Source organism: Euprymna scolopes, chromosome 28 (assembly GCF_053919585.1).
Source record: "Euprymna scolopes isolate OS-2025 chromosome 28, ASM5391958v1, whole genome shotgun sequence".
Taxonomy (NCBI): Eukaryota; Metazoa; Mollusca; class Cephalopoda; order Sepiida; family Sepiolidae; genus Euprymna; species Euprymna scolopes.
This window is the reverse complement of record NC_136509.1, coordinates 65,556,809-65,584,658: the sequence shown is the minus strand read 5'-3', so window position 1 is coordinate 65,584,658 and position 27,850 is coordinate 65,556,809. Positions and strand designations below refer to the sequence as shown.

General features: G+C 36.6%; 1 protein-coding gene across 1 annotated transcript in view; it reads right to left on the bottom strand.

Moving 5' to 3' along the window:
• The window catches only part of LOC145249683 (uncharacterized), a 126,590-nt gene that overhangs the window by 37,420 nt on the left and 61,320 nt on the right, over positions 1 to 27,850 (bottom strand). The window contains exon 2 of the mRNA XM_080111480.1: positions 7 to 380. Within this exon, the coding sequence (XP_079967606.1) occupies positions 7 to 333 (327 nt within the window). The 5' untranslated portion in view covers positions 334 to 380. The remainder of the gene's footprint in view (positions 1 to 6; positions 381 to 27,850) is intronic.

Here is a 27,850-nt window from a genome sequence, read left to right as displayed (position 1 = left end):
ACTTACCTTTTGTTTAAAGATCCTGTCGACAAGAAAACTTTGTCCAAGGGAAAAATCCTGTCTATTTGGTTCACTCAAATTGTAGGCCAATTTCGATGGCGGATCAATTAATGTTCGTATTGTATTAATTAAGTGAACATTGTCCTGTTCGACAATTTTAAAATCAAATTCATCCTTCTCACTCTGTGGAGTTGTAATTTTATGAGGAGCATGAGGAGATATGCTTAAAATCTTTTTTAGATCTATATAACGAAGGCAGAATAATGTGAAAAATATTGTTGCATTTATTAAAATCACCCAGAATATGTTGATTTTTTTGTTGAAGATCGACATTCTCAAGGATGAGGAGTTTCACTAGACACTTGAATCGAGCATCAAATCTGAAAACAATATAAAAAAGCATAAGTAAAATAATTTTAGCTATTTAAAATTTGTATTGGCAGTCTCATAGCCCACCATAAAAGTTGGTATTAGTGAATATGCAATACTTAGCAATTCCCATGAAAAATACGGACATAAGAGAAAAGGAAAATATTGTTAAGGAGAATGCAAGACTATTTTATTTTCCTCGATCATTATAAACTTATTTTTCATCTGTTACACACTTCAACATTAACAGTCACAAATCAAAAACAAAAGTATTTCGGAATGTTTGAGATGAGAAGTGATCATTTGGATTCTTCAGATTCTCATCTTGGATGTTATTCTTATGTTTCAGTTAATGTAATCTCTTACGTTCTTTAGGTGTGTCATGTTAAACTCTGAAATCTTTGAAATGACTCATGCAAGAATCTTATTACAAATTACTTGAGTCTTCTACTTGATCTAACAGAAAATATTTCTAGACACCAATCAGCTAAAAGGCTGTTGCTCCCCCTTTCTTTTAATATATTACTTTTATAATTATTTAATTAAAAAAAACTAATATAACTAGTTAAAAATCGAATGTATTAATAAGTTTGTAGCACCTTATATCGCGGTTGCTGCAAAAATGGTAAAAGTGGCATCGGGTTGGAAATAGTTATAGCAGCCTTAGTTCACATTATGGCAATGTATCTGTGAGTAATATGAACAGATCATTATGGTTGCACACAGCATGCTATAGAATAATATGATGGAGAATGTTTCTCTTATATTTTTCATTATACGGTTCTATCAGGTGTGACAAAATCCAGGCAAGGCAATACAAATCTTGGATGGACGTCAACGTGGTAACTATAAAGAAATATTAAACACTTACTCCAATGGAGTATACTCTGTATAAAGTCCAGGTTCCTTAAAACTGATGGGTTTTGAATGTATTTCCAGTGATGGTGATGCAATGTCACTCTAGATTAATTAAGAAAGATTTCCAAGCTTTTAATTTCATCTAAATATTTTAAAGCATTGTTCGAGTGCAAAGTGAGTAAAAGTTCCATGTGAAAATCCCAGTGTTCATAATTTGTATGGAAGTTGAACAGATAAAAACTAAGCAAAATTCTTAACATTCTAATTTCTTCAAAGAGTGTAGAGACACACTCAACATGGAGTGCTTCTCAACATGATTATAAGACACTCTTTGAAAATAAAAATATTTTACAGTCCTCCAAAGTCGAACGCTTCCTCACTATAGTAAGAGTGATAGCAACATGTTAAGGTGAGAGCTATTTGGCCAACAGAATTCTGATGAAAATTTAGGAAGAGTCAGCATCAGGATCCGTCATACTTTGATCATTTCTGCAGAGTCATTTTCAAATACAATGTCAAAATTTTTGTCATATACAATACATACAAGTCTGGTGTACAAATCGCTAGTCTCTCCCATTTAAACAGGGTCCAGAAAAGTGGGTGGTTAATTTTAATGCATTGAAAACCTAGCTTATCCCCTGTCATCATAATCGTTCTGGCCCCTATCACACCTCAATTGAAATAAATGGCGCTCGTCTTAAGGAAGCTTCTGGGACTGACCTTCACTCCTGATCTGAAATGGAACACATACATCAAATCTGTTGCCAAGATTACTGGAAAAATGGTTGAATCACACTACCACTCCAGCAGGTATCTCACTGCCGATGCAATCCTTTATCTCTATAAGAGCCAGGTATGCCCTAAAATGGAGTACTGTTGCCACATCTTGGCAGGAGCTGTTCAAAACTGGCTTCGAAATCTAGTAGGTAATGCCCTGTTTCTTCCCCACAGAAGAGACGTTGCGAGTCTGTCTCTGCTCTATCAGTATTTTCATGGCAATCAAGTACTCCAATGAAGTCCTGAGGAAAAAGGAGAGAAAGATCAAAAAGAAACTGGAAACAGACAACCGAGACATTTGATTGCAAGGGAATGGGAATTGGAAAGATGCAGTAGATCTGATTTTAGACTGAAAACGATAGCATACTTTGACTGTGTGTTGCAAGACACAAAATTTCTTAAGTCTAAGTAAGAAATATTGCAATTCAATAGTGTTTAGTTGCTGGGCCTTTTTTTTTCTTCTTTCCACTCATGTGCTTAATGTTTTATTTTAGTCATACATGTTATCCAAACTTTCTTTTCCTTTTTAAACTTTTCAAACGTTTTTATCTAAGCCTTTGACCAATGCTGGGTCTCCCTGCATGTCTTGCATGATATAAACATTAGCATTACCATAGTTGCACATTGTGCACAAATGCGTGCCGTACCATCTGACAAGAAAATTACAGCTGAGCATTTCTCTTTCTTCAATAATTTTCTAACAATAGCAATTCTGTTAGGAAGAAATTTTACACTACCCATGTGTTTTTTGTGGGTCAGAATGCTCCTCCTGAGAAGCACCGACTTCTCAATCCCATACGTTTCAACCCTTATTAATCTTCCGACTATAGGAGGGTAAGAAATATAATCAACTCGAGTTGGAAATGTCTTTTCAAATATTAAATCATTTTCTCTGATAGGTTCATACGAGCAGTGGTTGATGGGCAGTAAACAGAAGCTCACAGTATTGATGCTGGAGTCCCTCAGTGGTCTATCCTGGATCCAACTCTTCCTTATCTACATCAATGATCTCCCAAATCACATCCTAAGATCATTTGTAGACATGTGTTTAAATAAAAAATGTTTAATGAATATTTGAATAAAAAGGGAACATTTTAAAATTCAGAAAGTCAGCTTAACTAATTGTTTGAACAGAAAAGTTCATGACTAATAAACTGTATTTACTGTAATTTGCACTTTATTTGATGTCTCATTATTTGGAGTATACAAGTTTTTGTTTCAATGTAAATGGAATAAAAATAAGACAAACAATTGACATTACAAATTTAAAGAGAATTTATGAGAATTTTTTGTTCAATGCATTCTTATTTTTCTTCTAATTCCATCCACCCATTATCATAATTTTTTCATGCTTGGTAGTGACTGCAGACAAACATACACACACATGAATAATGTATAGTTTGAACTTGAGCAAAACTATCAAAAATGATTTTTTATAACAATGCTTCAGATACCATTAGACGTTAAATATTGGACAAGTAAATCAATTAGTATATAATTTATTTAGTTGACAATAACAGAAATAGAAGCTGCTGAAGGTTTGGTTGAGATCAACTTGAAGATTTCAAGTTGAAGGTTGTTTAGTGGAAATATGACGTCACATGAATAAAAGAGAGGATAATAAAGTAGGCAAACCAGAAAAGTGCACAGTGTATTTGTACACATAAATGAAATAGGTCAACAACAAACCATACAAATGAAATACTGAATATAGACACCCTCCTTACTGGACACAATCATGTTGATAAAACGGTTTCCATTACATCACCAAAGTTAAGCAACATTGATCCTTGTCACTATCGGATAGGTGACCATTTGTGAATACCATACAAAATTTGTAGTTGATATTTAAAAAGACAAGAACTTTGTTAGTTAATGTCAATTTGTTCAACTGAGAAAAATATATATAGCTCTCTAGTAAGGGAAATGGCTACCATTCATCATAGGACAGTTATTTGTGAAAGAATTGTGCATTCTCAGCAGTCAATGATTCAAAACTGTAAACAAACATTATATTAATTTATTTTTATTGCGGACTATTATTCTCATCTTTATTAGTTGTTGTTTCACAATGTTTCGGCCAACTATTCCTCTAGCCTTCGTCAGGTGGTAACCGCGACGGATAGGAACTTTGAATTTCCTAACTGCATTTTCAGCAATCACTGCCATCTGCAGTTGTTGTCGTTTCACCACGTTTTGGTCATATATATAATATAGGGGTAAGACATCCTTACTGCTGAAAAACAATTGTGTTTCAAATCTCAGCTTAAAGCACCTGCTCATCTAGCCACATTAAAATCTATGATACTATAAAACAGCTATCTGCTTATATCATTAAAACACCATTTTTGGAGAGGCCATAAGAAAAGCACTTATAAAATAACTATAACCGCATAAAATCCTGTCAAACTAGACATCAAAGAAAGGAAATTGATTTATCTCGGTTCATTATTGTTATTTATATGTGTATTTTGCTTTTGTAACCTTTTCTCAGTGAAATGATAAAAACAAGTGAAGCATGCATGTTCCCCAGTGAGTGCACAATAAACAAGGCATAAAAAAATGAATAAGGCCATCATTTGCCCCCCCCCATTTAGCCCCAAAAGTCCCCAAGGCCTTAACATATTTAAATTTTAGTTCAGCACCATGCAAAACTGCTAAATAAACATATACAGAAAATTTTGGAGAAATATATGAGGGGCGTGCAATAAGTAATGCCCCTGATCCACTTCTCATAGAAGTAGAGCAACGAAACTTGGCACAGTTATTAGTCTTTCTCTACATAGGAACCACCCAGAGTTATGCATTTCTCCCATCGTTTGATGCAGCTCTGGAGACCGTTTTTGTAGAACACCCCAGGTTAGTCCTCCAACCACGACGTGACTTCAGAAATCAAGGCTGCATCATCTGGGAAACGCTTACCTTCCAAAAACAACTTCATGGCTGGGAAGAGGTGAAAGTCAGAGGGTGCAAGGTCAGGAGAGTAGGGAGAATGCTTCTGATCTGGCAACATGCGAGTTGTAGACCAGAGCGTTGTCCTGCAGGAGGAGGGTACATTGCTGATCTTACCCCACCTCTTGATTTTGATAACTTCCCTTAATTTCCTCAAAAGTGAAGCATAATAGGCTCCTGTAATTGTGGTACCCTTTGCTAGGAAATCTGTCATCACTACTCCGTCCTGGTCCCAGAAAACTGTGAGCATGACCTTGCCAGTGGCTGCACCCTTGCCTCCTTTGGAGATGGTGAGTCCAAGTGCTTCTACTGCATTGACTGGACTTTGGTCTCTGGATCATAGTGATGGACCCAGGTTTCATCCTGTGTAATCAGTCTTTTGAAAAACTTTGACTCATCTTCTTGGCACATCTCACAATTCATCCTTGAGCACTTGACGTGTTCTTTTGGCCTTTTCCAATGGATCTTACATTTGTTTATTATTTATTAATTAATTTTACTATTATTGTGGGGAAAAGAAGTAAAGAGAGCAAGACAGAGAGTCGAATTTACGATGTTCTTTCGTAGAAAATATATCAACAAAACAAATACAGTTAACTCTCAATTTATAAAAAAAGATTTATTACTTTTTAGGAAATATTTCAATGAAAATAATAGTTCATTTATGAGTGAACAAAAGGGGGGAATTAGTTGAGATTAAGGAAGTTTTAAAATAATTGTTTACATAAAATTAATTAAAAATGAGCATGCGATAGTAGAAGGGGGAATACAAAAGTTAGTTACTGTGTCTGTGTGTTCGCCCACATTGTTTTATCAGCCGACTCGCCTGCTACGTTCACAGTGTTGTCGCGTTAGTTTTTAGCTGCAGACGGTAGTGATATATATATCTTTCAACACTATCTCTGAATTTTGTTAACTGCACTTTTTTGGAAAATACAGAGGTTTTTAAAGATTTTCACCAGCTCCCAGACACATAATTTCCGACAGCCCGGAAAACTCTCTGATTGGTCAAAAAAAATCAAAACATTGAACCTCCAGAGCAATTCAGTAAAAAGAAAAAGGGCGCCTCTAGCCGCTTGTGCAGAAAACGTCTCGGGGCACTTGAATTTCCGGCAGCGAAAGAGTGAACATCGTAGCTCACCATATAACTTTCCGCCCAGTAAACGGAGTTTAAAGGTTCATCGTTCATGATAAATAGCTTTGGGGGTTTTTTTTGTGAAGGAAAGTTTGGTAGTATATTTACATGTAAATGTAGGTTGGAAAAAAAAAAAAAAATTTTTTTTTGTTTAGAAAATTTTTACATCATTTTTATTTTTAATAATAAAAATATGTGTTGTCCTTTTTCCACCTGATGGTTCTCCCGGACTTTGATTTAGTTTGTTTCTTTTCAACCTCTGTATCAGAGGAAGATACAAAAGTGTCAGATACTGGAAGGGGTGGAACAAAATCTTTTGACGTTGTTGAAGAATATGCAGGCTTCAATCTATCTATGGAAACGTTACTGTGTACATCATCAAACATTTTAATAGTAAAATATTTGCCATGACGATGTACTACTTGGAATGGACCTGTATATGGAGCTTCCATAGATTTTCGAATTCTGTCTGTTCTCAACCAGACGCTGTCACAAATTTGAAGATCCTTAGGAATGTACACAGTAGGTAAAGAATGGAGGTGTCCACTGGATAATCCGTCTGTGTCAAATTTCCGCATCTCCTCAGCTAGAGCTTTTATGTGAGCATCTGTTATATCAATGTTTGCATCCTCGTACGCATCGATTAACAATCTAGGTATCTGTGCATTAGCACCCGTAACTGCAGTAAATGGTAAATAATTGGAATCGTTGGGTGTAATCCTAATACCTAGAAGAACTATAGGAAGAGCAGACAACCAAGATTCTCTTCTGGCAATAATTGCTGTCGTTAATGTTCTGTGTGCTCGCTCGATCATTCCGTTTGCTTGGGGATGGTACGAAGTCGTTCTCAGCCTGTGAAACCCTATAATTTTTGACAGTTCTGAGAACAGCTCAGACTCGAATTGGCTACCTCTGTCTGTAACGACATGGAGGGGCACACCAAATCGCGATATCCACAGATCAACAAAAGCAGTTGATACTGACGCTGCAGTTATTTCGGTCAATGGACAAGCCTCTACCCATCTCGTATTTCTATCGATGCATGTTAATAAATAACGATAGGGAGAGAAATACTGGTCTGTTTTGCTCTTGACTGGTGGTAGAGGGCCAACAATGTCAATGTGTACAGTTTGAAATCTGCTGGATGGCAATTCAAATGGATGCACGTCACTTTTTGTGTGTTTGTTTATCTTTGCTTGTTGGCAATGCTGACATTCCTTGCACCATTCCTTTATTGACTTGGCCATTTTGGGCCAAAAATATCTGGAAGTTATCATTTTAGTTGAAGCAGCAATTCCAGGGTGTGACAAGTTGTGTAAACTGTCAAAAACAGATTTCCGGAGCTTTTGTGTGACAAAAGGTCGTGGAAAAGGTAAAGACACGTCACATAGGATTGTATTATGTTCATTAATCTGATACGGCTTTAGTTGATCACATAGAGTTTTTGTTTCTTCATCAGTGGTTTGGTGATTGGCCATCTCCTGTAAGTCACAAATATCAATTGTGATTGCATACGCTGGTCGCGATAAGCAATCAGCTACAATGTTCTGTGAACCTTTTATGTGTGAAATATCAGTCACATATTCACTCAAGAAACAAAGGTGACGCTGTTGTCTATCGGATTTTAAAGGTGTTTGGCTTTTAAAGGCGCTGCAGAGCGGTTTATGATCTGTTAATAACAACAAGTTTCTGCCTTCCACCTGATGTTTAAAATACAAGACTGCTAAATAAGCAGCTAGCAATTCTCTGTCAAAGGTAGAATATTTTTGTTGAGTTTGTGATAACTTTTTTGAAAAGAATCCAATAGGAATTGGTTGATTGTCAATCATTTGATGAAGTGCTGCTCCAACAGCGTAACTGGAACTGTCCGTAACAAGCTGATAATTAGTAGCTTTTGAATCGGGATAAGGTAGAGCGGTTACACCTGATAAACTTGTTTTTATCCTTTCAAAGGATTCAACTTCCTCCTTTGTAAAATCTATTTTCTTAGATTTTTGATTCAACCGAATACACTCGGTGAGTGGTAAACTGATTTCACTGAAATTTGGAACTAATTTTCTGTAAAAATTTGCCATGCCAAGGAATCGACGCAGTGATTTTGAATCGTTTGGTTGAGGAAATTCATTTAATTCGCGGATTTTCTTGTCACTTGGCTTAAGACCATCAACAGATATGTGAAATCCCAAAAATTCAAGTTGAAAAACATTGAAAATACATTTAGAAAGGGAAATTTTAAGGTCGTACTCACTGAGTTTCTGTAAAACAGTATCGAGGTGTTTGGAATGCTCTTCTTCACTATTTGAGAAAATAAGAATATCATCGATGTATATAAAAATACAATCGATGTCGCAGAAAATATTGTCCATCATCCTTTGGAAAGTACTAGATGCGTTCCGCAAACCGAAAGGCATGTAATTGTACTCATATAAACCGAAGGGTGTTGTGATGGCTGTTTTGCATACATCATCCGGATGGACTGGTACTTGGTGATAAGCAGAAGATAAATCAATTTTTGAAAAAAACTTTCTTACCGTGCAGTTTTGATGACAAGGAATTTATGTTTGGCACTTGGTATCGATCGGGTTTTGTTATAGTGTTTAGTAACCTGTAGTCCCCTACAGGTCTATAAGTCCCATCAGATTTATTCACCATGTGCAAGGCCGAACTCCACTCTGATTTAGAGGGGGATATAATTCCGGCATTCTGGAGTTTCCTGAATTCCTCTTTTGCTATGTTGTATTTCTGGGCTGATAACTGCCTCGTTTTAGAGAAAGATGGAGGGTTACTGCCAGTTTCAATTCTATGAAACACTTTAGGTTTTGTTGCATTGGAATCGCGATGTGGAGAAATTAAGTTGGGATATTTTTGCGAAATTGTGTGAACTGTTGTGTCGGCAACGTTATCCGAGCATAAAGCAATGTTCATAAGTATTGGTGATGGCTGTGCGTTTGAATATCTTTTGGTTGTTTGATCAATCAATTTGTTATTTGTGCAATCAACTATTAATCCAAAATGATTCAGAAAATCATAACCTAGGAGAGGTCTGGTAGTTTCTGCAATGAGAAAGGTCCAAGTGAAATCACGCCTCAAGTTATGAAGTGCCAGGTTTAATACTGCTTGACCGGAACATTTAATGTTCTGACCGTTAGCTGACACAATTGAGATGTTTGTTGGGTATATAACTATACCGCTTATATATTTTCTTGGGATTACAGATATTGCAGCTCCCGTATCCACAACAAAATTCAATTTTATAGCTCCTAACCGTGCGGCTACTTCAAGAAGCGGCGAAGATGTGGAAGCTATCACGCTTTGCCGGGTTAGTTTTCCGATGTTTTACTAAAAGCAGGGGAGGCAGGACGAGAACTGGGTTGCATTTGTACATTCCGTTTGTCTGGCCATTTACACCATGGTTTGCAATATTTTGCACGTTCGGCAAAATATAGATGTGAACGGCAGATTTTGGGTCTCTGATCCTTGTTAAAAGGACAAACTCCATTTGGACAATTATATGATTTTTGTGACGGATTACTTTTTCTTTGAGATCCGTCATCACTCTGGTTACGATGGTTTTTGTTCCATGATATCTGTTGTATATGCGTGGCTTCCTGTCTATTAAAATATAACAGCAGGTCATCGGACATTTTTCCAAGTCTTTCCAGATCGAGATCAATTTGTGCTGCTACCACGGGTTTGATCGAATGAGGTAGGGCTTGGATGAACTTATGTCGGACAATGTCTTCTCCAACACCAATTCTACCTGCTAACGACATGAGTTCGTTCAAATAAATCGAAGGACGTCCTGTCATGATTGAAGATGACATTAGTTTGTCCAGCATTTCAGGCTTTGATTTTTCATACTGATTAATCACAGCATCTTTTAACTTATCAAAGTCTTTTGATTCCAGTATGCTGTTTTGTAATTTTCCAACTATATCCGTTGGTAGTGACGCGAGAATATGATAAAATTTTTGTCTTGGTTGCTTAATGTTCATAATACTGAACTGGGCTTCCATTATTGAAAACCAAGCTAGTACATTTGAATCAATAAATGCCGGAGTTTTCATCGCAATTGACTGCACTGGTTTATCTTGTTCTGCTGCCATGTCGACTTCGTTTTCTGCCATTTTAGTTTTCCCTTTTGTTATTCACACTTTTGCTGTATGTTGTCTTTTATAATTTTGTTATGAAGATAGGTTTTTATGTTAAAAATTTTTTTTTTTTTTTTTTTTTTTTTTTGAAAAGTAGATTTTTATATTCAGAGGGATTTGTTTTATCGTTTTCATACAAAATTTTTTTTATTTTTGTTGAATTTCCATAGTTTTTCGCGACCTTGGTGAAATTGTTTCTTGAGTTTTTTATTTACTTTTGTTGAAATTCACATCAAAAGTTGGTTATTTGAAGTATTAGAAGGCAGTTTTTTTTTTTTGTTTGTTGGTCCATGGTGAATTTCTAGTGAAATTATTTCTTGGGTTTTCATTTTGTTTAGTTTCATTGAAATTCACATCAAAAGATTGGTTACTTGAAGCATCAGAAGATAGCCTTTTTTTTTTTTTTTATAGAAATGTTTGCGTGTTCAAAATAATCACGTCGGTGGGTCGCCAGTTTTGGCCTTTTCCAATGGATCTTACATTTGTTTATTATTTATTAATTAATTTTACTATTATTGTGGGGAAAAGAAGTAAAGAGAGCAAGACAGAGAGTCGAATTTACGATGTTCTTTCGTAGAAAATATATCAACAAAACAAATACAGTTAACTCTCAATTTATAAAAAAAGATTTATTACTTTTTAGGAAATATTTCAATGAAAATAATAGTTCATTTATGAGTGAACAAAAGGGGGGAATTAGTTGAGATTAAGGAAGTTTTAAAATAATTGTTTACATAAAATTAATTAAAAATGAGCATGCGATAGTAGAAGGGGGAATACAAAAGTTAGTTACTGTGTCTGTGTGTTCGCCCACATTGTTTTATCAGCCGACTCGCCTGCTACGTTCACAGTGTTGTCGCGTTAGTTTTTAGCTGCAGACGGTAGTGATATATATATCTTTCAACACTATCTCTGAATTTTGTTAACTGCACTTAGTTTTTAGCTGCAGACGGTAGTGATATATATATCTTTCAACACTATCTCTGAATTTTGTTAACTGCACTTTTTGGAAAATACAGAGGTTTTTAAAGATTTTCACCGGCTCCCAGACACATAATTTCCGACAGCCCGGAAAACTCTCTGATTGGTCAAAAAAAATCAAAACATTGAACCTCCAGAGCAATTCAGTAAAAAGAAAAAGGGCGCCTCTAGCCGCTTGCGCAGAAAACGTCTCGGGGCACTTGAATTTCCGGCAGCGAAAGAGTGAACATCGTAGCTCACCATATTCTCGCTTCTGGAATGGTGTGAGCAACCTGGGAATCCATCTGGCAGACACCTTATGCATATGCAAATGGTCATGAATGATAGTTTCCACAGACCCTGTACTAATCTTGACATCTTGGGGTATTTAGCGAATAGTAATGTGCCGATTTTCCAAAATGGCAACCTCAACTTGACGGACAGATGCCTCATCAATAGAGCAGGACGATTTTGGAACCCCGGTGAGACAATGGTGATGATAGTTGGGGTTTGGCATAGAAAAGACCTACACAAAATATTTTTCTCAAAATCGTTATCTTTGCTTGAGGAAATGACTTTAAAAGTTAAAAAATTGAAGCGATTAAAAGTTTTTCGATGAATTGTCAAGAACGTCCCGTCATCAAGACAATCCGTACTGTTAAGAAAATGGAGTCATTATTTAGAATATATTTTAAATTACATTTTTAAATAAAATGAGTGAGGATAATGAATTAATAAAATAAATATTAACTGTAAAGGCAAAATTATGTTTTTTAAATAATAACGACTGAAGTTTGCTTTTTCATTTCAGGAAGTTTTTGGGGGTGGAAATATTTTAGATTTCACCGTCGCAAAACACGCTTGATATTGAAAATTAACGTTTGTTTATTATTTAATTTGAAAACATAACGATTTAGGCTTAATTATTTCGAAAGGAAAAACGAAAAAGACTTGTTTAAAATTTATATTATTATATTTCAATTGTCTGCAGTTAATTTAAACATATTTGATTTATCTTTTTTTAATTTGTTTTTCTATTAGGTTGGTGCAAAAATAATGCCATGTTTTGACGTTCAAATGAACGTCAAAAACATTATTTTTGCACCAACATAATATTTCACATCAAATTCTATTTGAAATTTTTATTAAAATATGGTAACACTCCAGTTTTATATTGAAACAACAACAATAACAAAAAAAAAGGTAAATTTATACAAACACCGTGACAGCGAATTAACCCTAACCCTAACCCTAACCCTAACCCTAAACCCTAACCCTAACCCTAACCCTAAACCCTAACCCTAACCCTAACCCTAACGCTGTCACGGTGTTTGTATAATAATACCAAAAAAAAGTCCATACAATTTTATTCTACGCATTCTTTATGGAAAACATAACCACGAAAATTTTCAAGTGTTTCTACTTAATAAAAAAATACTTTGCAGAAAATTAGTGTCAAATTTTACTTTCTTTTATTTTTAGGGAGTAATTGTTTTTAAGCAGTGTTTTTCTTCTAAAATTATAGTTTTAAAATCAGATAACCCACAAAGATTAATACGAGTAAATAAGGAAACTCCTTTAAAGATTTTTCGTTATTTGTGCATCTATGTTATTCTGCTAAAATAACTTTGTTATTTAGAAAGCCATTCTTAATATGGGAAGGAGGTTGTATTGTAACTATTCTGTACTTTCACCAAAAAATTTAATAAACAAAACATTTTATAAAAATTAAATTTAACTTGAAAATACTATAAAAAATAGCATAGTAACATAAATGCACAAGCACTGGTTTTTCAAACTCTAAACACTAAACACTCGTTTAAAATGACACAGCTACAGCAAGAATAAATCTCTTTATCGATAAATTCATGTTATCGAAGGAGGAAGTAAAATCTGCTAAAAATGTCTAAACTGAACTCTACTATGCCTCTGATTTGGTTTGCTCCTCTCTCTTCAATACATCTAATTCAACTCTACAAAGTTTTTCATTATTTCTTATAACTAGCACTTATTTTTTTACGTATGAAACTGGAATATAGCTTAATACAGTTTCCTTCAGTTATAGTCCATTTATTTATTTTACTTTTCAGATTAGAATGTCAGTAAAAGCACGACGTTCAGTTTTAACCCGTGGTTCACAAAATTTGCTGGTCCACCTTGTCATTTGGATGAAACAGCACCCCGAACTTCACGACAAGTCATCCAGTTTAGTTAGTTGCTCGAAAACAGTTATCCCCACTTAAAAAATAGTGAGATTTCTAAGTTAATTGCCAAGGAAATAATTAGTATTCGGCAAGCAGTCAATCCACAATTTCCCTTGTTAGGATAATATTATATAGGACAGAAGTTCAATATATTTTGCTATAAGAGGGCCAAACAGATTGATAGGAAATTTCTTGCAGCAGTCAAAGTGAAAAGAATGAAGGAACAGCTAGACAGACTGTTTCATATATTTTCTTGTAGCTGTAAACTTTCTGTCTTGAGAAGTAATGACTTTGCAGTAAAGTACAAGACAGAAAATTGTCAAACAAGGCACATAATCTGCACTTGTCCTCCTAACAAGGAGGTAAAATTAATTCTATAGATTCACCTGTTCCTTTTTTGTGAAAAATAAAATAATATATTGGTATTTATTATGTAATCTGGCTCTATTAAAAAATTAGTGTCCTTCCCGATCATCATTATCTGACAGCAGAAGAAACAAATAATTTAAGTGTGAAGACCTTTTGAGTATGCTGTTGGCATTCCTTGTGGAGATGTTAACTTAGAAAATTGGGTCATTTAATCAAGGAAGATGGCTAACATAAGTCCCAAGATTAATGTGTTTATGGACTAGAGTTGTCTATCCTCAAACACTATGATAAATTAAACATTTTGGTCAAATTTATCATCCAAGTGTATGCAGTTAGTTGGTTTGAGATCAAAACGGACTAAATTTTTTTTAAACCTACAACAGTATATTTTAATTTTTAATTTAAGTATATTTTAATTTTTATTCTGGCATCTAGGGACCTCAATAGTGAAGGGGTGAGATCTTGGATTCAGAGAACAAAACAGTTAACTGCAATCCAAATTACTGCTTTAAACTGTTCAAAATATAGTGCTTTTGCACTACTTCTGGAAAATATAATATCGATGATAAACTCAGATGAATTCGATGTGAGAGAAGAGGGCATTCAAACGATTTTGTCAATTGGGTAAATTAATATTTATCCATTAAATTTTTTTAATTTTCTGAATTTACCCAAACAATACTTAGTTTTTTTATTCATATTACATCGCAAAAATATAAAAAAATAAGTGTTTTCAAATAATATTTTTTTGTGTCGTTTTTTTCTAGAAATAGTGAACAACTCAAAAAAAAAAAAAATGAAAAAGATTACTGCTATCAATTTTGCAGCCACACACTGGTCAAATTTGATTGATTTTTCTCCAAAAATTTTTTTCCAGAGGGAAACAAGACACATTATTACAAAGTTATCGTGCCAGCAAATTAGACCTTCATTTTTCTCAAAAGGAAATTATACAGAACAATTTAGTTCTATTATAAGTTTATATTATTGCGTTTGGTAAAAAAAATTACAATACATGGTTCTGTAACTTGTATCAAGTTGTTATATTGTGTAATACATCTCCACATATCTTTTTGAATTGTGAAATTTAAAAGACTTAGTTGCTAATTAGCCTTTTTTTTAATCAATGCAGTAAGAGTTGAGATATTTTGCTAGTTGTGATTCATAATTAAAATTATAATTCATGTATTTTTTTTTTTTTAATCTATTTCATATAAATATATCAATTTTAATTGAATATTTTATAAAAATAGTGAAATTTCAAAGACAGTGTTGTGAAAAATGCTATGAAAATGAAGGATTTTTCAGCGTTTTTCTACACGATTTTTAAAATTAAATGCTCAATTTTCTGTTCAAGATGGGAATCTAATTTTTGATATATGTTCTTATCCCATCAAATCCCAACTATCATCACAAGTGCCATGTTGACTTTCTGAGAAAAGTTGCAAATCGACCTGCCCTACTCATCAATGGCAGAAGGGGAGGGGAGGCGACCAGGTCTTGGAGCTGTTTCCACAGACTTCCGGCCATGTTTGAATTCACGATGCCAGCGTTTTACAAGGTCATATGATGGGGCATTATCACCATAAGTTTCTTTCATTTCATCAAAAGTTTCCTGTGGTGTGTGTCATTTCAAATACAAAAACCGGATCACTGCTCGACATTCAACAAACTCCATTTCATAGCTGACTCAGTTATTTTTTTTATTCACGCCTACCCCTAACAAGGCAGATCACCACTTGGATGTAAAAGGCTACTATTTGGGACCATGTCTAGGAAAGATAAACAAGATGTTGGTTTATGTAACATTTTAACTTCTGCATATCAGTACGAGCAGTGAAGCAAGAAGCAGGAAGGGAATTCCAAAGTCCAGCTGTTCGAGGGAAGAAACTATTAGAATAGAAAGCTTTCTGGCATCTAGGGACCTCAATAGTGAAGGGGTGAGATCTTATTGCTAAGCGGGTTTGTCGGGGATATGTGTGGTGAGGGATAACAAGTGCAACGAGTTCATCAAAACACATTCCATTAAAATATTTGTAAAACAGGCACAGAGATGACACATTGCAGCGATGGGACAAGGGCTGGAGTTTAGTTGACAACTCTTTTTTGTACCCTATACAAGAGGGAAAGGCTAGTGATAGATGCATCAGCCCACATGTGACAACAATACTCCATTCATGGGCAAATGGTGGCCTTGTAGGAGACTCTCAGGTGTGAATAGTCTTCTAGCTCGATAGAGGGAACTCACCTTCTTTGCAGCAGTCTTTGCAATCTCCTCTATGTATTTGTCCCAATTTATGTTGCCTGTAAATGTTAGGCCGAGGAGTTTGAAGGTAGAATTCTCAGGTAGGGTGTTATTTGTCATCGATATTGGTAGTTGGAGAAGCATCTTGTAATTGTTAAAGCAGCTTAGTTTCACTAGCATTAAATATTAGCATACATTTGTGGCTCCATTTCATTACAAACTGGAGGTCATTTTCTTATGATTCTGCCATTGTGTATGTACCTCCGTTCTTCCCTCATGCATGTTATAGAGAGTTGTATCATCAGCAAATATACCTATCCCGGACACAATATTATTAGGGAGGTCGTTTATGAATATCAGAAATAATAATGGTCCAAGGATCAACCCCTGAGGCACTCCCGAATTAATGTTATGCTGCTTGAATGTATGTCCGTCAATGACAACCTGTATGCTTCTATTGTCTAAGATGGACCTAATTATATTTAGTATACGTCCAATTATAATGTACAATTTAATTTTTAGTAGTAGACCTTTGTGCCAGACTTTGTCAAAGGCCTTGGATATATAAAGGGCTACAGGTATAGCTTCACCCACCTTATCCAGTACATGGTAAATGCGTTCAGAGATGAATGTTAAAATATCTGCAATAGAACGACATTCCCTGAATCCATACTGTTTGTCAGAGAGAATACTTACTTTTGCGAGGTGGTGAACTAGTGCTTGATTAACTAAGGTCTCAAAGAATTTAGCGAAGAGGTGGAAGAGACCAATGGGGCGATAATTGAGAGGGTCTGTTCTTTCACCAGAATTCCTGTATACTGGTACAACAGAGGCTATCTTCCAGCTATTAGGGAAACAAGATTTAGCAAGGCATTTATTGTAGAGCTTGGAAAGAATAGGGGCAAGTGGTTGTTGCTCAGTGGAGAAATTACTGATTGCCTTTTATTCACTATACTATTTTAGATTTTCCAGAAATCACGATTTCTTTCCTATTTGTATTTGACTTATGATTTACAAACTGACGGACTGCACAATCTGCAATAAACCATGGGGGTGAGTGGGGCTTGCTATATTACTTCTGTGTGGGAACATGTGCTTCAATGCCCGCTTTGCACCATTACGTTTTCTCATTGACAAACTGTTGACAAACAGGAAGTGAGAAGATATCAGCCCATGGGGCATCTCAGATGTGTTCTCTAATGGTTTCCCAGTCAGCTCTGTTGTAGTACCTTGTTGCTTTGAGCAATGGTTCCTCATCTTGAGGTTGGGATTTAAATGTGATGTCAACTGATGCCACTAGGTGGTCTGCATTTCTAAGTGGACTGTGGGCATTAGTCACACAATTCTCAGGTCTTGTGGTGAGGAATAGGTCTAGAAGTGAAGCCTGCCGAAGTTCACAATCTGGTAGGCGAGTTGGAAACATTACTATCTGTGTGAGGGAATGGGCTATAGAGAATCTATAAGTAAAGCGTCCAACTACATCTGTGTAACCTGAGAAACCAAGCCAATTTTTATGGTGGACATTAGTCACCAAATGCATGTATTTGGGCGTTACTATCCAAGGAGACTGCTGCATCTGTAATATCAGAGACATGACAGATTAAGGTATAATCCTGACTTGAGGAAAAACGGTAGAGAAAATATAAGTAACTAATGCAGTGATCAAATATTAGTCGAAAGCACATAAAAGCCTGGTCATCTGATTCAAGATTTTTCTCTCTAGTTAAAGGGAGGGTGCTATGAATATAGACTCCAAGCCCGTGCATATATCTATCCGAGCCCTTACAGCAAAGAGGGAGGTATCTTGTTATATTAAAGTAGTTAGAGAGGATTGAAGAGTGTACGTTTGTTCCACTTAATGCAAAGATATCTGGGGAGTTTACTAAAATGTAAAACACTACATCATCTATATTACCTCTAAGCCCACAGATATTTGTAAAAGCGAGCCTCAAGGACGGAGGCGAATTGGTTTTGTTTGGATTGTTATCTGGTTTTATCGTGATATTTGTTTGGGTTGCCATTTCATTACATTTTTGTTTAATGTTAGGTTAGAGGAAGAGTGTTGAGCAAAGTGGGCCGGTTTTGACACCAAGTATACACACAGTAGCCCATTAGCCGAGTCTTGTCTAGAAGTTGTGGTCTCGTGAAAGTCCACCAGAATAGCAGCAGAACCCTTTCTATGCACGACATGGCACTACAACTATCCTGATATTATACAACTGATGAAACACACGGGCTAAGCATTACCAAAGAGTTAGGGCTCCTGTACTGTCATGCAGAAACAGCAGCCAGACAAACTCTCAACCAGTTACCCTCAACCTCTCAGACAAGACCGGTCCAAATATGTTATGTGAGCACAAGTGGTATGCAAGCAAACCCAATTTTTTCAGTTTCTGAGAGAAAGAGTGAAATTTAAAATAAAGAATATAGGAATGGCGTTCAATGTCCTAGTCAGAAAACAAGGTCAAGCACAAGGTGGCTCTGGTGAGTCCCTGGTATTGTACCTTTGGTCTGGCTAATAGACAAAGAAAAAGTGTGAAAGCCGGCAATAGGCAGAGCCTATCTACTCCTTAAGCAAGTTACGTTTGCAAACCAGGAATTTGTTCAAGTTCCCAGCTCCAGGAAGGTTGTCGACTATGACTGAGGAGGCCTCCCTCTGCCAGTTTTATTAGCAGTTTTCATTCTCTTAGATGGATGATCTGACAAGATCTACGGGTCCATCACACAGAGAGGAGTAACCATGCGCCTGGTTTCTACACTAAGTATTTTCGCACCCCCGCATGAATGAAGATATTGAGTATCTTACTTTAAAGTTTTTCTCTATTCTACATAAATAAGCGTAGGATTAGAGATAGCTTCCCCTCTTATATTTACAAGAAATTGTATCTTTCAAGTACTGTGAGAGAATCAATCTGCTCTAGCAACTAATCTGTTTTAAAATAAATAAATAGGATATTGCCAATAATTACTTGAATATGTAAGGGAATAAAAAGCAAAGAAAACAAAAGAAATGGTGGGACTAGATCTACATAAAAAGGTTTCACACCATATGGATAGATAGATGCACTTAACTTGGTGTTCTTTGAGCAACCCATGTTGGTCTAGCTAAAACACCACTATTTCCACGTGCAATAAATTGAGGTGCAAAGATTAGTGTTTATTTGAGAGCAGTAAGAGGGAGGGAGGGAGGATATTCCTTAAGAGCCAAATGTGTGCTTTGATTTTAATACTTCCTTCTTTTATTTAATTGAAACGGTATAATTTTCGATTTCTGTATTAATAATTTAAAGCATACAAACTCATTTACCAAAGGTGATGAATGCTAGATAAAGAGATGCGTATTTTCAATTTTTCTATTGTGTCTATACATATATTGCTAACTATTACTAATATATTACAAACAAGATGACATGCAAGAACAATCTGGGAAAATAGTTTGAAGCGGGTAGATAGCACAGAATATAGAAATGTTATACTATCAGTTCAAAAGAGACTACAATATTTCAGAATAGGGAAAACACTTTAGGCCATGGCATTTCGAAGGCAAACGCTTCTCATCAGAAGAGAGGAGTAAAGACATTATACAGAGAAGAAATTTTTTAAAAGATAGTATAGCCTTTATAGAAAGAGGATCAAAGGAAAAATAGGAAGCTGTACTGAGACTGGAGCCGATTCTAGGACTGCCAGACTCACTGTAAAAGAATAATAAAGAATGCAAGAGAGTTGTATGCTCAGTTCGTTAAGTCCAAAGTAGCTGAGTAGCGGCTTGGTTTCCACCAGTTTTGGCAAATAGCAAACAGGATCCTGAACAAAAGCATGTGCTCAATCCCAACCTTTATCAATAGATCTGAGGTAATCTCGTCAGCATCAGACAAATCCAAAGTCTTTGCCAAGAACTTTGCACATAATTATACCCTATGCAACCAAGGCCGTCAATCCCCAATATTTCCTCTTGTATCAGAAAACATGTTATGCGACATACAAATATTTGTGCGTAATGTTGCCAAGCCAATCAAAACCTTGATTCCAGTAAAGCAACTGGCCCTGATGGCATTCCAATTATAGTGCTGTAAAAGCATTAACCAGACCAAGTTCCCCTACTTACAAGAGTGTTTAAGCATTGTCTTAAAGGAGAATTGCTTCCCAACACCTGGGAAAACCTCATCAGTATGCACTCCTCTCACTACAGACCAATAAGTCTCCTGTGCGCCATGAGTAAGTTGCTGGAATCCATGTATAGTGGAGAATTAGTAAACCACCTCAGAAAAAATAACCTTCTTAGTCACATGCAATATGGTTTCCGTTCTGCTAAATCTACAGCAGATGTGCTTACAGTTATCTCATAGGATCTCTTGAAGGAGCCTTCTTTTCTAGGGCAATTGCTTTTGACATATCAAAGACCTTTTATAAGGTATGGTATAAAAGCCTACTTCACAAGATTTTCAGCTATGGTAAAGCTGGAAAGTTTTCTCATTTATTAAATCATTTCTCTCTGATAGGTTCATAAGAGTAGTGGTTGATGGACAGAAATAAGAAGCTCACAGCATTAATTCCGGAGTCCCTCAGAGGCCCATCCGGGCCCGACTCTCTTCCTGATCTACATCAATGATCTTCCAAATCACATCCTAAAATCATTCGTAGACATTTATGCTGATGACACTACCATCTATGGCAGCATATCAAAGGCCGTAAATGTCCAAGTTCTTTCTGATTCTCTCCTCTGATCTGGAACAGGTGATGCAATGAGGAAAGAAGTGGCTGGTTAATTTTAATGCATCTAAAACCAAACTTCTATCTTTACATCATCAATGCTCTGATCCCCTATTTGGCATCAATTGAAATGAATAGCTCTTGTCTTGGGGAGGCTTCATGTTTTGACAAGCTTTTGGGCTAAACCTTTACTCCTGATCTGAGATGGAACATGTACATCAAATCTGTTGCCAAGGTGGCTGGAAAATTAGTAGATCCTCAGTGCTGATGCGATTCTCTACCTATATAAGAGCCAGGTACATCCAAAGATGGAGTACTGTTGCCACATCTGGGTAGGAGCTGCTAGAAAGGATTTATCTTGCCTTGACAGAGTACAAAATAGATTTCATAATCAAGTGGGGGATGCCCTTTTCTCTTCCCTGCAACCTCTTTCCCCACTCAAACATATCTTTGCTTTATCACTATTTTCATAGTAGATGCTCATCTGGGCTCTAATCTATGGTCCCCCCCCCCTCGCCAAACTTTCACGAGAAATGCACGGCTAGCTGAAAACACTATCAATAATTTCCTGCACTCTTTATATATGCCTAAACCTAAATGTAGATTCCATGAAGAGTGTAACTTTAAAGCAGACACTAATTCTTTGATACTAACTATTAATCCAAACTATCACTTCGGAGGCATAGAAATACCCTGCTTTGAAACCAGGCGCAGGGAAAACCCCTTTGGTGATGGATCCATAGATCTGGTCAGGTCATCCATCTAGAAGGAAAACTGATTTGTAAACCTATGCCACTGACTTCATATGTCTTGACTTCAGATGGGGGAGGGAGGCTTTCTTAGTTCTTGACAACAACCTCCCTAGAGCTGGTGATTTGATCAAATCACCAGTTTGCAAACCTAAACCGCTTAAGGAGTAGATAGGCTCTGCCTATCACCCGGCTTCCATACTCCTTCTTTGCCTGTTAGCCAAAAGCAAAGGTGCAGCTGCAGGGACTCATTAGAGACGTCCAGTGCTTAGCCTTGTTTCCTGACTAGAGCAATAAATGCTATCCCTACATCTGCCTCATTCCCTTCTGCTATAGCTGGCATCTTGGGGGGGTGCTTGTTTACCATATATGCTAACATGATTAGACTGTTATTGGACAGGCTTGAGCGTACCGGTTTGATAGTTGCTGGTTGCTGTTTTTGACTGACAGTACAGGAGTTCTAACTCTTTAGTAGCGCTTAAAGCGGCTGCTCTATCATCAGTTGTATAATATCGGGATTTTGTAGTGCAATGTCGTGCATGGAAAGGGGCTCTGCTCTCATCTCTGTTGAGCATTCCTGAGGCCACATTCCTGTAGATGAGGAGCAGGCTGATGGTCTACTTGTATTGCATGGTGGTGGTTATGCACACCCATTTTGCCTACAACCTCACCCTAGATCTGAAACTAAGAACTAAAATGAAATGACAGCTCAAACCAAAAAATGTTCAAACCAGACACACACTCAAAGAATTTGTCTCCTCCATTGAGGCTTGCATTTACAAATATTCATGGACTTAGAGCTAACTTAGATGATTTTGAATCATTTTTCTTAGCAAAATCTCCGGATATCTTAGCTCTAAGTGAAACTAATCTGCACTCCTCCATCTCATCTAATCACTTTAACATGTCTAGTTATTTTCCACTTTGTCGTAAGGACTCTGACAAACACACTGACACAGCTGTTAGCGTCATCTATAATTTGCTATATCCCATTCCTTGACACAGTAACATCTCTCAGATCGTCAGGACGAGCAAGCCTCACTTCTGGATCTATTTCTGACAACAGTTTCTGAGGATTGTGTAAGAAATACTCATTGCCCACTCAGGAATGCTGATCATGCTGTGATAATGATAGACATTACTCTAAACTTTCGACTCAAGTTGAAGAGCTATTGCTCCAAACGACAAAGTACTACAATAAGGCTGACTGGGATGCCATCAGAGACACCCTATGGGGAAATATCTTTTCTCTTCCTGCAGAACAGTGCATAAATGAGACTACTGAATGGTTCAAAGCAGCAATTGAAGCACATGTTCCTACCCAGAAGTTCTATAGCAAATCCCACTCCCCAATGGCTTACTTCTACTTGCACAACTGCCATTGCTCAGAGGCAACATGCATACCATAGAATTATCCAGCATAAGTCCTGTACAAGCAGACAGAAGTTTATAGAAGCTAGAAGTAATTGTAAGAAAGAAGTAGCGACAGTTAAGAGTGAATATACAGAATTTCTAGAAAATCTATAATAGTGTAGTAAATAATGGGCAATCAACAATACCCCCACTATTCAACAATCATGAGGTTGCTAGCACAGCAACTGAAAAAGTTAACATGCTTGCCAGTCAGTTTGCCTTAAACTTGGACCCAGCAAACCATTCTCTCCCTGATTTTCTTCGGCGGACAGAAACCACATAAGATGATCTGAAAATCAGCCCTTCTCAAGTACATGATATCATAACAAACCTCAAAATCATATAGACCTCATCTCATCCCGGCTGTACCATTAAAAAAATGCTTGACTGAGGTTGCTCCAGTTCTATCTAAACTCTTTAACAAATGTCTTAACGAATCTTGCTTTCCTGGCTGCTGGAAAACTGCTTATGTGGTACCAGTTTACAAAAACTCTGGCAAAAGAACTGACCCATTAAATTCTTACCCAATTAGCCTTCTCCCTCCTTTCACCAAAATATTTGAATCCTTACTTAATAAAGCTCTAGTCCACCACCTTACAGCTGCTAAACTTCTCTCTGACACTCAATATGGATTTAGACAAGCCCATTCTACTTCAGATATTCTAACTGTAGTTTCTGAACCAAGCACTAGATAAAGCAGAGGAAGGGAGCACAGTAGTCCTAGATATATCTAAGGCTTTTGACAGGGTGTGGCATGATAGTCTTCTCATGAAAATAAAATCCTATGGTATTACTAGATGAATAATTAAATCCTTCTTAAATGAGAGAAGAATCCAGGTTGTCTTCGATGGGCGTACGTCCAAACAATATGGCATAAATGCGGGTGTACCTCAGGGATCAATCCTTGGTCCTTTACTATTTCTGATATTCATAAATGACTTACCTGATAAAATTGTCTCTGAGATGGGTATATTTGCCGACGACACCACGCACTATAGCAGGCACGTGGGGAAAACTGATGAGAACATACCTAAGGTAATGGCAGAAATCCTAGTAGAAGACCTTCAGTCTGTAGTGGAATGGAGTCAAATGCATGGTAATGTTCAATGCTGCCAAGACAAGGCTCGTTCCTTTAATAATTACATGAAACCTTACCAACCATTAATAGCTATGGCTAAAGATACATTACCTGAAAGTACTTCCTTCAAACTCCTTGGCTTAACGTTCACAGAGAACATGAGTTGGAATAGATATATCGAGATCATTGCCAAGGCTGCTGCAAAGAAGGTGGGCTCTCTCTACTGTGCTAGAAAATTACTTATGCCTGAATGTATCCTGTACCACTGCAAAGCCACCATTTGCCCATGTATAGAGTACTGCTGCCACATTTGGGCTGGTGCATCTGCTACTAGTCTCTCGCTCCTGGACAGGGTTCAAAAGAGAATCGCCAACCTGATAGGTCCTGAACTTTCATCCAAGCTTCAGCCTCTGTCCCATCGACGAAATGTTGCATCCCTCTGCTTGTTCTACAAGTATTTTAATGGTGGATGCTCTGACGAACTACAAGCTCTTGTACCCCCTCGACGAAAATACCCCCGACAAACCCAACAAGCAGTGAAGTCCCACCCCTACACAGTTGAGATCCCTAGATGTAAGAAAGCCTTTTACTCTAATATTTTTCCCCAGAACTGCTAGACTTTGGAATTCTCTTCCAGGTTCCTGCTTTCCCAACTGTACTGACATGCAGAAGTTCAAGTGTAATGTGAACAGACACCTTGCTGCTAAACTCTCTACATAGTACCCCTGCAACTTGGGTCCTTGATAATATCCCAGCACATTAAAGTGGCAATGTACCTTGTTTAGGGTAAAAATGTAATAAAACAAACAGAAAAAACTGGTAAAACTAAACAATATAACTATACAAAAAAAAATTTTTTTTATGAAACTTAAGGAGTCGGAGTTGTTATCCGACTCCGACTCCAGGTAAAACCTCCGACACCTTCCGACTCCGCAACCCTGTTTTATGTTTTAAGATGATTAGCTTTCATATTAATTTGATATTTTGTTATGCTAGAAACTTATTAAAATAAAAACTTATATTTATCGTATCCTTACACTGAGTAGCAAACCCCTCTCCATTCAAAAAAAAACAAACAAAAAAACTCTAGCACTCTACAGTATTTGAACTGAGTCAAATTTGTTGTCTTTTCTGATTTAATTTCAATAGTTTCGTTTTGACACCCGTTCTCCCAACACACTGTCTTCCCACTCGCCGGAGGTTCCTTTCCCCTTCTCTTTTATACCCGTTCAACAAACACCTTCACCTAATTTGCATATCTCACATGTAAATTTGCATGACCGTCATACATAAATGCGACGTCGGTATTTTAACTTTTTTTCTTAGAGAAAAAAACACGAAACTCATACTAATCAGGTAAGTTACACCCCCCCCCCCCCCGATCTCATGATCACAAACAGGGAAGGGAGGTAGTATCCATCTTTGTCGGGTACTTCTTCGAAGGGGAATAATGTGGCCCTGACTTTCATGCGTACACTCGTCTGTGGGTGAGCTTTCAGTAGACACCTCATCAGTTGGGAGGTTGCGAGCATCAGAATCATTCTCAAGCGGATCTGAATTAAAACAGATTAGCCGCTCACTGTCCTCAGAATCACTTTTCGTCACTTGACAAGTGTGTCCAGGTTATTGGTCGAAGGTCTTTAACATCAACTTTCATGGCACCCCATCAACTTTCACAGACTGCAGGCTGATCACTTCAGTAACCTGACCAGTGTTATATTTCGTTGTGCACCTACCACATGGATTTTTAACCCAAACGATGTCTCCTTTTTCATACTTCCATCCAGTCAATTCTGGTTTGGGCAGTGCATTAGCTTCGATACCTTTGATTTGTACATGGAATCTATGTTGCACATCCCCTGGTGCGGTGGAAGATGAAACATCATCCTTTGGGGTGACGTTGTGCCAGTAAACTGCCTCCAGTATTGAACAATTCTTTCTGGCTGTGATGGTCTTAATGGTTCTATGGCTTCGCTCTATAATACCATTTCCACTTGGTGAGTACGCACATCAAAATCGCAGATGTATGTCCCAATTTTTTGCAAATAACTGGAACTCCTTACTGGTGAAAGTAGCAGTATTTCCGTCGGTGGGCCTCGATCAAGGAAAATATTCTCACACTGTCCGATTACAGTGGTTGTATCTGTCCGATGCAGTGGTCGCCAGATTACAGATCAAGAGGGGTCACAGTCGATAATAGTTAAAAAATTCTTACCATTGTGGCGGGTTCCATTCATTGCCAGTCTGTTCCAGTTGTTCTTTACACCAATTTTCCTTTTTTCTAGCGTACTGGCGCTGGATCTATTGATTGACAGGTTTCACATGCTTTCACAACAGATTTAGCAGCCTCTTTGGACACTTGCAGGTTCACCATCCTGACAAAATATAGAGTTTGTTTTACTCCTGGATGTCCACTTTGATGATGGATATCAGCCACCCGGTTCCCATCCAGTAGTCTTACTGCTGCACAACTCCCAAGCACAGGCTCTTCCTTCCTTGAGTAGATCCATCCACCTGCATGGCAATCTGGTGAGACTATCTGCGTGATTCCGATAGAATTTCACGAGTTTTATATCAATGGACAATTCATATTATTTTTCCAGTAATTTCAAAGTTTCTAACCGTCGTCTGATGAGCATTTCACCAGCTGTTTTCATGTTCACACGCGCTTTCGCAGTCAAAGTGTCAGAGACCCATTGGTGCACACACACCAAATTGGTAACTAAGTGTAAAAACTGTTGCCTTCCACTAAAGGGCCAAATCGACTCATTTAAGTGCTGTGTAAAGTTCAGGTAGATTGATGTGTTGAGCGTTGTTAGTAGGACGTAGCCAACATGCATCCTCATGACCATTCCATTCGCCCCCAATACAACTTCTGTAGCTATGCAACTTGCATCCACCTAGACTGTAACCTCTTTGGTCTCCATGCAGCAGGCTCCTCCAACATTAAAGCCGTACACTCTTGCCCATCTACACGTACTTTCATGGTGGGAAGAGTCTCAGTGTTTTGTTTGTCGGGGAGGAGACTGATGTGGCTGCCTACTCCCCTTCGGCATTTCCCTGACACCATGATGATATATGTCCAAGGCCACTGCATCTGAAGCAACTGATCTCACGACAGACTTTGCATGCCAAACTGTTCACCCTATTTTGGCGATTCTGTAAGCAGCCTCTCGCCAAGTGTGTGGGACCACCACACCTGTAGCAAACAAATTTTTCATCATCACAGTGCACATTTGATTCTGTAGGTGATCGTCTAGCAGACATGGCAGCATATATATATATATATATATATATATATATATATATATATTAAACTATATCTATATATATATATATATTATACCATATATATATATTAAACTATATATATATATGTATATATTAAACTATATATGTATATATTAAACTATATATATATATATTAAACTATATATATATATTAAACTATATATATATATTAAACTATATATATATATATATATTAAACTATATATATATATATATAAAACTATATATATATATATTAAACTATATATATATATATATATTAAACTATATATATATATATTAAACTATATATATATATATTAAACTATATATATATATTAAACTATATATATTAAACTATATATATATATATATATATTAAACTATATATATATATATATTTATAGATTAAACTATATATATATTTATATATTAAACTATATATATATATTAAACTATATACATATATTAAACTATATATATATTAAACTATATATATATATTAAACTATATATATATATATTAAACTATATCTATATAAAACTATATATATTACACTATATATATATACATATATATTGAACTATATATATATATAAATTATATATAT